The sequence below is a fragment of the Haliotis rubra genome, unplaced genomic scaffold (genome assembly GCF_003918875.1).
Source record: "Haliotis rubra isolate DU_JTF1 unplaced genomic scaffold, ASM391887v1 Scf522, whole genome shotgun sequence".
NCBI lineage: Eukaryota > Metazoa > Mollusca > Gastropoda > Lepetellida > Haliotidae > Haliotis > Haliotis rubra.
This window is the reverse complement of record NW_025767216.1, coordinates 85,447-100,035: the sequence shown is the minus strand read 5'-3', so window position 1 is coordinate 100,035 and position 14,589 is coordinate 85,447. Positions and strand designations below refer to the sequence as shown.

General features: G+C 40.2%; 1 protein-coding gene across 1 annotated transcript in view; it reads left to right on the top strand.

Annotated features, from left to right (window-relative positions):
* The window catches only part of LOC124252731 (exportin-7-like), a 41,271-nt gene that overhangs the window by 19,181 nt on the left and 7,501 nt on the right, over positions 1–14,589 (top strand). Inside the window, 13 exon segments of the mRNA XM_046686384.1 lie at positions 907–1,079; positions 1,801–1,858; positions 2,152–2,284; positions 7,217–7,322; positions 8,539–8,674; positions 8,930–9,003; positions 9,435–9,583; positions 9,895–10,044; positions 10,783–10,850; positions 11,846–11,934; positions 12,784–12,891; positions 13,126–13,208; positions 14,100–14,154. Of these exon segments, the coding sequence (XP_046542340.1) occupies positions 907–1,079; positions 1,801–1,858; positions 2,152–2,284; positions 7,217–7,322; positions 8,539–8,674; positions 8,930–9,003; positions 9,435–9,583; positions 9,895–10,044; positions 10,783–10,850; positions 11,846–11,934; positions 12,784–12,891; positions 13,126–13,208; positions 14,100–14,154 (1,382 nt within the window).

Genomic DNA, 14,589 nt, shown 5'->3' with positions numbered 1-14,589 from the left:
TGGCTTCCATTGTTTAGCCTGCATCTTTGTTGTCTTATTGCTTTATTGTTCTCACATGTACATATATATGCTCTCTGCCTCAAACATTCATTCACCTGATGAAGGAGTAAGGATATACTCCCAAACATTGTGTTCCTCATAATAAAGAAGTTAACATCCATAAAAATTCTCTTCCTTATGTTATCATGGGTGTTTTCTCAGATGTGCACTAGAAATGTCCAAACATTATTGGTGTTTTGTTCACGCCAACTGTTAAAATCATTGGTTGATTGTATTTTATGATCTGGCGGATTGTGTCATTGTTGACCGATATATCCTTGCAGCCGTTACTATAGCTCCACTTATCACACACTCATTGCTGAACCGCCTCCGTGGTGTAGTCGTTAGAGCGTCCGCTCGGAGAGCGGAAGGTCGCGGGTTCGATCCCCGACCGCTTCATACCAAAAGACGTTAAAAAATGGTACTTGTTGGTCCCTGCCTGGCGCTCGGCATTCATGGGTACAACAAGGACTGGTCGGCTCGGAGTCAGTATAATGTGTCTGAGTGGGGTATTCTTGCTTCACTGCGGCATGGTATCTCAGTGGGCTAGCACTATAAAACCAGCTTCAGTCTGGGCTAGTACAAGCAGCCGCACCTACACATACACACGCATGCACGTCGTCATCTGAGCGAAATATTCTCCAGCACGACGTTAAACCCAATTTCACCTCACCTCACACTCATTGCTACAGCATCTTCACTCTGCTGTGACATTGCTCCGATATTGCTGAAAGTGGCTTAAGACGCAGACAATTCCCAATGACAGTGCATTTTAAGTGCTATGCTTTTTTATTTTAATGAACATTTCTGAGTCAGTTTTCAAATGAGATATTTCTTTTGTCTGACGTGTTGCTCTGTCTGGTACAGATGTGGCAGTTTGCCCCGAACAGTGTCCACTACCTGCTGAGTCTGTGGCAGAGGATGGTAGCCTCAGTCCCCTATGTCAAGGCTTCCGAGCCCCACCTGCTGGAGACGTACACACCGGAGGTCACCAAGGCATACATCAGTTCACGCCTCGAGTCTGTACATGTCGTCATAAGGTGAGGGTCTGCAACAGGGTTGTACTCTAAATCCTTGCGTGTTGTCGTCAGGGAATGAGGAGACATGCTGGTTAGGTGAATATAGCATCATGGGCTATCAGTGTATCACTGATATAGATTTGTTGACTGAAATATTGTATTCAGATCTACTTGTATTTGTGGGGATTCTGGGACGATGTGGTAGTTGTAAAAGTGAGTAAAATGTGGATTTGCTGGTTGCAGTTCATACCATCATGGGGCCGGTGGGGTAGCCTTGTCTGTAAAGCGTTCGCTCATCACGCCAAAGGTCGGGTTCGATTCCCCACATGGGTAAAATGTGTGAAGCCCATTTCTGGTTTCCCCTACCGTGATATTGCTGGAATATTGCTAAAAGCGGCGTAAAACCAAACTCACTGGCTCATATCATCATGACATGCAGTGATTGGGAAAGACAGTTTGATCAATGTGCCAATGGCCCCCTGATTTAGAAAGTTAAAGGGCCATCTGAAAATATGATGGGCCCACAATGTGTATGGCACATGCCTTTGCCAATCACTGTGACATGGATCACAGTGGTATGCTATGACTGGACGTGACTTTCTGTACAGTATATTTCAGCTGTAAAGTTGCTGATCATGTGCTTCAGTAAGATATGTTATTCAAATGAATAGTTGTTACAATTATGATGTTGCAGGCATTAATTGAAGATGCATTAGGTACTAAAGTTAATTATTTGTTGCAGAGAGGGTTTAGAAGATCCGCTGGATGACCATGGGATGATTAGTCAGCAGCTAGAACAAGTGAGTGATGTCTGGCTTATTGTTGATTGTTGTCTTACCCCAGAAACATGGGTTCATCCCAGGGTAGACCCAGGTACAGTTCCACACATGGATGTGTCAAGCCCACTTGTGGCGTCCCCTGAAGTCATCTGGCTGTAATATCAGCAAAGGCTCACTCACTCACCCATTGCTCGCTCGCTCACTCACCCACTCACTTACCCACCAACCCCCTCCCTGTGTATTTTGTCCCAAGTCTTGTACAGTTGAAGACCCGGTATGTATTTACAGCTACCCTATGACGATCTGTGTTTCAGTTGTCGACGATAGGTCGGTGCGAGTATGAGAAGACGTGTGCGTTGCTGGTTCAGATGTTTGATGACTCAGCACAGAGATACCAGGACCTGGTAGCTGCCGGGAACACTGGCATGGAGTTAGCCGTGCAAGAGGGTCAGTAGCTCCGTAGCCTTGTAAGATGCTCAGTAGCCGTGCAAGAGGGTCAGTAGCTCCGTAGCCTTGTAAGAGGCTCAGTAGCCGTGCAAGAGGGTCAGTAGCCTTGTATGATGCTCAGTAGCCGTGCAAGAGGGTCAGTAGCCTTGTATGATGCTCAGTAGCCTTGTAAGATGCTCAGTAGCCTTGTAAGATGCTCAGTAGCTGTGCAAAAAGGTCAGTAGCCTTGTAAGAGGCTCAGTATCTGTGCAAGAGGGTCAGTAGCTTCGTAGCCTTGTGAGAGGCTCAGTAGCCGTGCAAGAGGGTCAGTAGCCTTGTAATAGGCTCAGTAGCCTTGCAAGAGGGCCAGTAGCCTTGCAAAGGGTCAGTAGCCTTGTAAGAGGCTCAGTAGCCGTGCAAGAGGCTCAGTAGCCTTGTAAGATGCTCAGTAGCCATGCAAGAATGTCAGTAGCTCTGTAGCCTTGTAAGAGGCTCAGTAGCTGTGCAAGAGGGTCTGTAGCCATGCAAGAGGGTCACTAGCCGTGCAAGAGGGTCACTAGCCATGCAAGAGGGTCACTAGCCGTGTAAGAGGCTCAGTAGCCATGCAAGAGGGTCAGTAGCTTTGTAGCCTTGTGAGAGGCTCAGTAGCCGTGCAAGAGGGTCAGTAGCTCCGTAGCTTGTAAGAGGCTCAGTAGCCCTGCAAGAGGGTCATTAACTCAATACCAAACCCAAAATTGTTAAGAGTGTTAATTGGATTTGGTCATTGTTTAATGCCACACTTCCAGAAATATGATGGCGATCTGTAAATAATCGAATCAGGACAGACAATCCAGAGATAAACAGCATGAGCATCGATCTACTCAATTGGGATACAATGACGTGTCGCCCAGTCAGCGAACTGGATCAGCTGATCCTGTTAGTCGCCACTTATGACAAGCATGGGTTGCTGAAGACCAATTCTAACCTGGATCTTCGCGGGTCTAAGAGTGTTAGTGTTACCTTGGCTGGCATTCATCATTAAACAGACAAAACTAGAACTGGTTGGTCAGTCTCCAGAACAAGGAATTTGTGTTTGAACCTTTCGCTGTGGGATAGCACCATGAAACTTGTATTATAGTCTGTTTGCAGTGAAAACGTACCGATGAATTTCACTTTAAACAAAAAAGTAAATCAAATAAAGTGAAATTAAGACTGTGAATCCTCATAATTTTGCCTTGCCAACTGAACACTTAAATCTCAGAATTTTATTCATTATAGGACAAAAGTTGTTTAACAAACGATCATAGTTTCAAATCGCTGTTATTGGTTTGTATTACAAGGGGGCAAGAGCAGTAGTTGGAACAGTGAAACAAATGCACGTGCGTTTTGTGATGAGCGTTAACTTAGACCAACTCTACATGTACCGGTGTTTCATTTAATGTGCATACAAACCAATAATAGCGATTTGAAACTATGATCGTTTGTTAAACAACTTTTATCCTAAGTTAAATAAAATTCTGAGATTTAAATGTTCAGTTGGCAAGGTAAAATTATGAGGATTTCGCAATCTTAATTTCATCTTATTCGATTTACGTTTTGTTTAACCCCTGGCTGCCGAAGTTTTTTCAGGCCACATTTTCATCACGCTTTGAAAAGTGAACGCGTCGCGAGAATTGCTCTCGCGTGGTCCTGGATCTACGTAAGGCTATAAAATTACACAGAAATGTAGAATATTAAATTTCCTATCCGTTGGTATAAATATAAGTGCAACTACCTTGGCGGTTTGAGAAATAGACCTTGCTAAATTTTGTCCAAATTTTTGTTATGCGATAAAAGCAGTAAATTTCTCCGCTTTTATCGCTTACCGATAAAAAGCAATGTGCTACTGAATTTTTTAATGGGGCATCTTCTACGGAAAGTGTGGCCGAAGAAAATACAGCCTGATATCTGAGCGACATAACCCGTGATATGAATTGGGTGTCTGTGCTTGTGCATAGCGTTATACCTCAACATTAAAAATGACTCGCAATAAATGTCAAAATGTATTTTTCTTCTATGACGCCAAACGGCGACAGAGAGGTCATACACGATATAATGATAAGGGGCATAACTCCGTTATGCGTAACACTAGGTCAATGTAACTCAGATCACTTGGAGAAATTTGTTGTGGATACGGACGCTATATTTTCGTTATTTTATATTCATGGTGAACCACACTATTCCAACTCAAAGTTCCCAATGTGAGCGGATGCGCTTTGGTAGTTTCACAATTTATAAGAAAAGATGACAACGTATTACATGTGAAAGCAACGTAATAGCGATTTGAATGGCCCTATCCGATATATAAGTTAGTTCTTAGATTCCCATATTCTCCTGTTTGTGTAGATGTAATTTGACTAATTTTGCATCGTTATTACCAGAGTACTAGCCATATCTTCAAATGTAAATCTAAATTGCTGAAAATAATACAACATTTTAGTTGGCGTCATGCCTTGTTTTATGCATTTTGCGACATCAGAAAAAGACAACATTGGTATGCTGATTAGTATATATCTCGCTTTAATTTCGATTAATTGTATAAAAGGTCCAGACTTCTATGTCAGAATTTAACACTCTTTAGACAAAACATAAAATGACTGATTTTTCCATTTAAATAGTGTCCTGAATATATCAACAATTAGACAGTTTGACAGCATATCTTATTGTGAACAACACGCACCTGTTTGGCATCAATTTAACGTAAATAAAATAATATTTCCCAACACCCCGAATATTTTGTTGGGGATAAGAATTTTGTTTGTTTATGATTATGAAGCTATTTCTCTTCATAATGATGCAATGAAAGATGCATAAGGATAGCTTTTTTATATATGGAACTATATATTAGAATATGGATATAAGATTTGTCCGAATTAACACGAGATGGTATATATATTTTTCAACAATTTTCCTATAAGTAGTTAGAGTTTGATATCCTGTCATCACAATATTATTTAATCGAATATGAATTGAATATACTATCGAAAACAATGATAGAGAATCATAAAACGTTTCCAACAAACGCGCACCTTGCCGATCTATATGCATCATTCTTTTTGTCTATAAAATCGACACAAAATTATGCAATGAACAAGACAATTCCTTTAAATATGTGTGCATATACATTTCATACCATATATAAATCATTGTCATTAATATTATCAGTTTTGCATATAAGGTTGAATTATATCACCGTTCATTAACCTGTTCATATGAAATTGCAATATTAGTCCAAATAAATTGAATATTGTACATCATAGGAACTAAAGTAGATGCAGTTGTGGCTACGTTTGATCTTCTAACACTTGTGTAAAGGTTTAGAATATGGTGTATTGCAATAAATATGTCAATTTCTTATGTAAATATGATTCAAACAATCAAAAACTTTCAAAGAATAAAACACCGTAAACCCCATATGCACGTATGATATGATATTGAACAAGGCTAAATGTAGATACTGAAGTCAGTTTCATGAAAAGCATCGAACTATCCATAAAATATACATCATAATACTGACAGTGTAATCGGGAAGGATATGGCGATTGTGTTTACTCTTGTTCGACCGACCTTCACCTCAAAGAAATTGCCTAATATGTAGAACAATGTTGACGATGACATCACTACCGCTGACCGATTTCTTACAAAATGGCGGCTTTGCTGACAAGGGTACACAGGATTTTTGCGAGGACCCTTCCACTGATTCAGGGATCGCTTGTACATAAATATGAGATGTAAGTAATCAGAATGATTCTGACTATCTGTGTATTGTTATATGTTTTATCGTTTCACTATAATGTAAGAGAAAAAGGACAGAAATGCAGATAATTACCGTTTGTCGCTCTCGTGATTTGAAGGCCAGTCATGGCGTCCACGCTGCACGGAAACTTTGACAATTTCTTATGAATTATCAAATCATTGCATTGTATCTATTTATAATTTCCTATTTCTTGCTTGCACGATACTCTTTCCATGTATATTCTAAAGGTATCGAGTCATTGCAAGCAATGAATAGACGGATGAATGTTGAAAAATTCAGAAAATGCTACGCGAGTGTAAAATCGAATTTGTCTTTGTTTACATTTCACACAAACGCAGTCTTTCAAGCACAGCGTTAGTTTTCACACCCAATATGTTTACGTCTCATTTTATCTAGACAATTATTATTGGTGACACAGACCAGTTTCAAATTGATTCTAAAATGTATGGGGAATTCAGTGATGCATTTTTCGAAGCTGAATATGAAATATCATTGATGTAATAGGCGCCTCAATACCGGTAGCCTTCGCGAAGCGTGATTTTGTAAACACTATCCAATATGGCGGAAAGCTCTCACGGTGTTCGTGTAAGTGCATTTTCGAAAACATCCCAACCGATTCTAGATTCATCGGCAACGTTTCAGAATTATAATTAGCGATTTCATGTAAAAGTGATATCAGTGATCATGAATAGGTTATTTTTTAAATTCAATACTCCCAGGAATTATCCGATTTTCACATTTCAAAACATACAGCAAATAACGCTGTGAATCGCGATTTCATACTGTGTCAAAATGTCGCCATTTTCGATGAAGCCTATTTTAAAAGGTCATTTTCAGCACTTGAGCTTTGTCTAAAATAATACTGGATGGTATCAAGAAACAGGAAATTTCCGCAGAATTGAAACTGTGAAGTGTATTTGTGTCGTGGGATATTTTGATTTTTATTCGACTTCAAATTGAGGGTTGAAGGGAAGGACATATATGTCCCTGTGGCATCCAGGGGTTAAATTGACATTCATCGGTACATTTTCACTGCAAACAGACTATAGTTAATACTAATCCAAACAGTGACACATTCTCTCGTGCTCTATGTTAGTCCAATAATTTTGAATATTGCGTTCTGAAGTCTTTTAGCAACATTTTCAATAGGTTTTAATGCGTGTATTTTTGTTCCACAGGCCGCTTGACATGGCTGGTGTATATAATTGGCTCTGTGATAGGGGGGCGGGTATCGTTTGCAAGTACAGATGAACATGATGCGATGGATGGAGAGCTTGTGTGTAGGTGAGTAGTGTAGGCCGAATTGTATAACAGTATATGGCAGCGCAGTTATCTGTATTGTGACATACTGGGAGCTGAGGGTTCTGACAGTGACTTACACTGATGGTGCATGCAGAGCCTGTAACATGGATACTGAAGTAAATAAGTGGTAGCCATTTTGTTGTCATCGAGAAGGGGGAGATAACAAGGTGGGAGAAAAAACACAGAGTTTCCGGGATTTTTTCAATCATTTTCAAACAGAAACATCATCGTGAATGAATTTGTGTAAAGTTTTGGTCAATGATACAAGTAAAATCCATGATAACAAAACCTGCTATGTTTTGTTACCTATGTATTGGAACCTGTAGTATTGTTTGTAGAGCCTATTGACATATACTTGTGATACTGTCACGTTGTATTCTCCTGTTGGCCACTTATCTGATAAGGGTGTTTCCTACTCTATTTTCTGACTTTGTATGCGGCTAACAGAGATGCCAATCATTACGCTTTGAAGTAATTATTACGATTTTGACCATTAAATTAATCCATTACACTTAATCTGCGAAAATTCAATAAAGTGGATAAAATTTAACAGGGAAGTGTTTTATAATGCACAGGTGCAGAAATGGCCTTGTACCGATAGGAATTGCTTACTCTTAGCATCGCACTCATTCCAATTAACTCAAGGGAATTAAAGTATTTTGAGTAACATTACCAACAATTTTCGATTTATGGAGCTTCATAATGATTCGTCACATGTGTTTCTGTCTGGAATCTTCCTTTCATGAAAACGTGTACCATTTTGAAGCTATCAGCAGACAAGGACTACACTTTTAGGTCCAAATTACACTTTTTGACCTCAAGTATTACACTTAGGCCCAAAATAGGGTTGGCATCTCTGGGCTAATATCTCATCTTTTAACAGCCATGAAGTAAAAGCACAATAAATAATAGATGGAAAATGACTTTATACTTCCCTCAAGGAAAACTGTTTTCAGTTAACGCCATTTATACATAAATTAAGAGAAGTTCTGCAGTTAGCTGAGCAGAGTTCTGTCCCTTAGGTTGGCAAGGAACCTGTGCTTCGTGGCTTTAAACAGACTTGCATCACTTCAGATGTTCCTCAATGTTGACACACTGTGATGTAACTGAAATACTTTACAAAGTGTCATAAATATAATCCCAGCTCTGTAGTCAGTTACTATTGAGTACACATCATGGTGATGGCTATCTGTTTCAGGGTGCTTCAACTGATGAACCTGACAGACTCCAGGTTAACCCAGGGGGGCTGTGAGAAGTTGGACATAGCAATACTTAGTTTCTTTGAACAATTCAGGAAAATATATGTGGGAGACCAGGTCCAGAAAACATCAAAGGTAGGTCAAGGTTGACATTTGGATGTCAGTGAAGTCCCGCATTGAACAGGCAGTTAATTTGTATCTGCCTTGAAAATGTCGTGGAAGACCTAGAATCTGCTTTGAAAAGACCTTAATTTCAGTACAAAAAAAATTACAATTACAATTTCCCAGTTTCAGCTAAATTATGTTTTTCGGGTTCATAAATTACTCCCTGTTATGTGTGTTCTTGTTTCCCTGTCAAGGATTATTCTTAGATTTTGGTTTCTATTTCAGGTGTATCGACGATTGTCGGAAGTTCTCGGTCTTAGTGATGAACCAATGGTGCTTAGTGTATTTATCGGCAAAATGTAAGTCAGGCAACATTATATATAACTACACCCACGTTGTAGACATTGAGTAATAGCGAGTTGGTGTTCCAACTAACGGGATCAGGTGGTCAGGTTCATTAGCGTGGTTGGCACATGTCATTGTATCCGGGGGTGATGGGGTAGCCCTAGTGGTTAAAGCCGAAGACCCGGGTTCGAATCCCCACATGGGTACAATGTGTGAAGGCCATTTCTGGTGTCCCCCACCGTGATGTTGCTGGAATATTGCTAAAAGCGGCGTAAAACCATACTCAGTCAGTCAGTCAGTCATTGTATCCCAATTGTGTAGATCGATGCTCATGCTCTTGAGCACTGGATTGTGTGGTCCACATTTACAGAGCATATAGAGTTGGAATATAGCTGAGTCCGGCGGTAAACAAACAAACTTACCACGTTCTCTGTGTTTGTTTCAGAATAACTAATTTGAAGTATTGGGGTCGAAGTGAGCAGATCATCTCCAAGACACTGACACTGCTGAGTGACCTGTCCGTGGGCTACAGCAGCGTGAGGAAGCTGGTGAAGCTGGAGGCGGTGCAGTTCATGCTGAATAACCACACGGTGGGTAACTTGTGTTTGTTTTTTCGTTTGTTTTTTTAATGCCACACTATATGGTGGTGGTCTGTTGAGTCATTCCGAACCATCGGCTCCCTTACTTGGTTGACACGTCATTGTATCCCAATTGCTCTATAAGTCAATGCTCATGATGTTGATCACTGGATTGTGTGGCCCTGTTTTGACTACTTACAGACTGCTGCCATATACCTCGCGATATTGCCGAGTGCTGTGTTAAACAACAAACATAAACAAAAAGATTACAGTTTAAATCACTTGACTGATTTGTTCCGGCAGATATGGCTGCCGTGATAATTCGAGCACTTCCGTTTCTGGGCATCACAGCAGGAAGTAGTCCAGTGGCAGACATGCGGTGCCGGACGACATTCTACACAGCCCTGGGACGTCTGCTGCTGGTGGACTTGGGAGAAGATGAGGAGAAGTTTGACCAGTTCATGATGCCTCTTACAGGTACTGAGAAACTGTTGTCTTGTATTTTCTTGGATTTATTTTTGTACATATATTTCATTTGCATGATTAACAAAATGTTGCTAAAGCATTAATGGGGATTGGATGGTCAGAGTTTCTGGGTAAGAAAGGTCAGGAAAGCCTTTGCGGATTATAAGAGGCTGCCATATTGATTAGAAGGTCAGGGATGGCGACTCGGTTGATACTATGTCAGTGTTTACTGACGTCAAGTGTTATGCTGATTATCGCTCACAATATGCAGATCGATAATTAGAATCGTAAAACCAAAGATTGTGAGCAATTAACACAGTCATAACATTAAGCCAACAAAACGGACTGATCGTAAACCACGCTCATGACGATCAAGGATACTTCCTGTTGAGACATAAGTATGTTGTTTACATTGCAGTTTTCCGAGTCAGGAAAATGCATCTGTTGTTTATGTCTTGAATTTAACAACTTAGCAATAAAAGACCTACATTCTAAAGTTTATTTTGATGTTTCATTTTTTATGAATATCAATTAGTCTCCGGAGTCCATTGATAACTGCTGACGCAAACGAGATCAATCGATTGACCGATTATTCGATCAAGCGTTCCAGCACTACTGGATTGAAACATGAATATTTACAGACTTCTGTGATAAAACTGGAATAACGCTGAGTGCTGTAGTGATAAGCTGACACTTAATATTAAGGCAAATGAAATCACTGTTAACTTGGTCACTTCATTTTGGTTTCAGCTGCTTTTGATGCAGTTGGGAATCTGCTATCTAATGGTACTTCAGCAATGGATGTGGAAGGTGCAAAGGTATGAGTACAGATGAACATGAGTCAAAGATTTTTGGATGTCAACTGCTTTTTTTGTTAACACCACACCTGAAGGGGTAATAAGTAACTCTGAAACTTCATGTTAACAAAATAAAGGAGTTGACATCAACAAAGTTATGGCAGAAATTAATGGGTCTTTGTCCTTGTTTCATGTTTGTGTCGAGGCTCACAGCAAACATTTGCATTGCATTGAGAGTTCGATGTCATTACACTCTTGGATACTTGTCTTATTTTGTATCAAAGCAGATAAAGTTCTGTGATATTCCTTGTCAATTTGGAGGGCATATGTTGCAGAGTCAGTATGGGTGGCAAATGATGTTTCCATCCATGCTTCCACCTGATTCACATTTGAGGTTTGTTAGCACAATGCCCAGCACATTCTTTTCAAAGTGGTTGACACCTCTGTGATCAAAGGCCTCTGTGTTTTCTTCATATATTTCAAATACTGTTGAACGGTTTGAAATCTATTTACCTTTAATGACTGTATTCAGAGGTACAGATAAGCTGCGTATCTGCGTAAATTACGCAAATATTTATGTGAAAACCAATTCCTATTAAGTCTATTACGTACAAGTAGGCTTGAAATTTTTGTAAATACACAATACATTTGATCTTACATGTGTACTGAGGTGTATCGAGAGGTTCTATTTCAGCATATGAACTTGGCAACTTGCAGTCTTTCTCATCATTTCTCATATTACAGATCAAATATGAATAACAAACACGTAAACCAACATTTAATCTTTGTTATATTTTTACAATTACTGAAAAATGGCAAAATACCCAATTGAGTTTGAGTGAGGTGGGTACAATTTATTTGGTTACTCAATGGAAAATTAGGATACCTAATTAAGATGAACACAAGCGAGTACATAACTCAATCACCCAAAATAATTTCTGTAGCTCTGTATATTTAAGGGTGTGTGAATTTCAGTCAGTGCATTTCAGTATATTTTGTATTGTTTCTCTTTGCAGAGGTCTTTAATAGGTCTGGCAAGGGATTTGAGAGGGATAGCGTTTGCGTTCAACACAAAGACAAGCTACATGATGTTGTTTGACTGGATGTATCCTTGTTACTCAATCAGTGGTACCGATGCTGGAACCCTGTGGGGACTCGGCATGGAATGGGGCCACCACCCCATTGGGTTACAATAGTGGTCCATTACATATGCTGGCCGTAAAGGCGAGCTTATGAATCGAGTGGTCAGACTCAGTGTCTTGTTTGATGTAATTTCCCATTTCTAATTGATTAATTTTGGGTTGGTCCTAGGCCTGTTCCACAAAGTGTTGTTAATGATACGATCATCCTAAATCTATAATACATGGTATGGGAGTTAGAGTGCGCAGTGGTTGCTTTATGAAACAGGCTCAGATTTGATTACTTACAAGTCACTGTTATATAGCTGAAATATTGCTGTGATGCAATGTACACAAGTCACTGTTATGCAGCTGATGCACGTGTGCAATGTACACTCTCACACATGCACTGATGCACGCACACGCACACACCTCTTTGAAGATGTGTGTTAGAGTTCATCTTCAGCAACCCTTGTTTGTCGATCAAGTGGTCAGGCTTGCTGACTTAGTGGACACATGTCATCGTATCCCAACTGCATGTAGATCGATGCTCATGCTGTTGATCACTAGATTGTATGGTCCAGACTTTATTATTTATAAACCGCTGCCATATAGCTGGAATATTGTTGAGTATGGCGTTAAACATCAACCCAACCAACCATACACACACAGAGACATAACACACAGTACAAAAGTAGTTTGAGTTTTTGTTTGAAGCGTGTACAGATAATTCAGTCATATTTTAATTCCAGTCATGGAGACTTGTACAGATGATGAAATGGTAATGTGATAAAGGAATAATCATTGCTATGAACATATTCCTTAGCTAGATGTAGCTATCCAACGTACACTCCAGTTTTGCAGCGAGCAGTTGAACTGTGGTTCCATGACCCTACGGTCACAACACCTGTGCTGAAACTAATGGCCGAACTAGCTCAAAACAGGTAATGCACCATTGTAACTACTCCAGAAGTGTATGAGTGTGAATAGACTAAATAAATCACCTTATATTTTCTGTACAAAGAAGCATGACAAATTAGAAAAGGACTGTGTGTAATTTCCCAGTGTGGCCTTCACTTATTGATTACAGGCGTCTCACATTGATGAATTTTACTATAGTACTATAGTGTATTGTGCTCAATAGTGGCCTGGCTTATATATCTGTGTCGTGTTTTCAGATCTCAGAGGCTTCAGTTTGATGTGTCGTCACCCAATGGTATTCTGCTCGTCAGGGAAGTCAGTAAAATGATAGTTACTTATGGTAGGTGGACAGGTGTACAAACAATACTGTGTGTACAACCCGTGAAGATGCGGGTTAGAATTAGTCAGGTACCCATGCTTGTCGTAAGAGGTGACTAACTGATCTGGTGGTCAGGCTCGCTGACTTGGTTGACACGTCATCGTATCCCAATTGCGCAGATCGATGCTCATGCTGTTGATCACTGGATTGTTTGGTCCAGGCTCGATTATTTACAGACCGCCGCCATATAACTGGAATGTTGCTGAGTGCGACGTAAAACTCACTCACTCACTCACTGTGTGTACAGCTGCTTCTTAAAATGACAAGACTGCATTCTTGCTGGAGCAGATATAGCATCTGATTGGAGATGGTGTAGTTTCTAGAACATATGCCCAGAAAATGTTTGCTTGGTCTGATGGTTCATGCTATCCTCTATGGCCTAGTGGATAGACTGTCGGCTTGGGGAGCAGACGGGCAGTGGTTTGGACCTTGGCCTTTTCATCGAAAAGAAATGATTTATTGTGCTCCCTGGTGCTCAGGATATTGGGGATAAAGCCAGGACTGGTTGACATGGAGCCATTATTCTGTGTCTGAGTGGAGTATCCATGTGATGGTGGCATGGCATCTACGCTGGCATTATAACCCGACAAGTACGAACTAGTACAGCTTCAAAGAGTTTTCTAGAGAGGCGCAAACCTCACAGCTCGTGACATTATGATGAATACACAATAGTCTGCGTCCCTACCACAAGTCCAGGGAACAAGTTGGCCGATATTTCATCTTGTCAGCTGTAGTAGTAGTCAAAGTTCAAAGACTTAAGATATGCTGAAAACTCGCAGGAATGTGACAAAACATTTCAAATCAAATTGATGTAATGAAAACTTTTACTACTTGACATTTTTCTTTTTTCAGGGTCAAGAATACTCACAATAGGAGAAATAGCCAAAGATCAAATCTACCCATTAAAATATCCTTTTTATTATTTTATGATTCTGACTTCTTATTTCATTTGTACATCATCTATATGAGTATGAACACATCTATAGAAAGTTGTGTCAGATGATCTCTCTGATGAGCCAGTAAGCATTTAGGCATCTAAATTCACAATCTGTCTTGAAAATAAAACCTAAATGGAAAGTATCACTTATATACTGTACAGATATTTTCATATGCCAAAGGGCTGCCTCCGTGGTGTAGTGGTTAGAGCGTCCGCCCGGAGAGGCGGAAGGTCGCAGGTTCGATCCCCGACCGCGTCATACCAAAAGATGTTAAAATATGGTACTTGTTGGTCCCTGCCTGGCGCTCGGCATTAATGGGTACAACAAGGACTGGTCGGCTCGGAGTCAGTATAATGTGTCTGAGTGGGGTATTCATGCTTCACTGCGGCATGGTATCTCAGTGG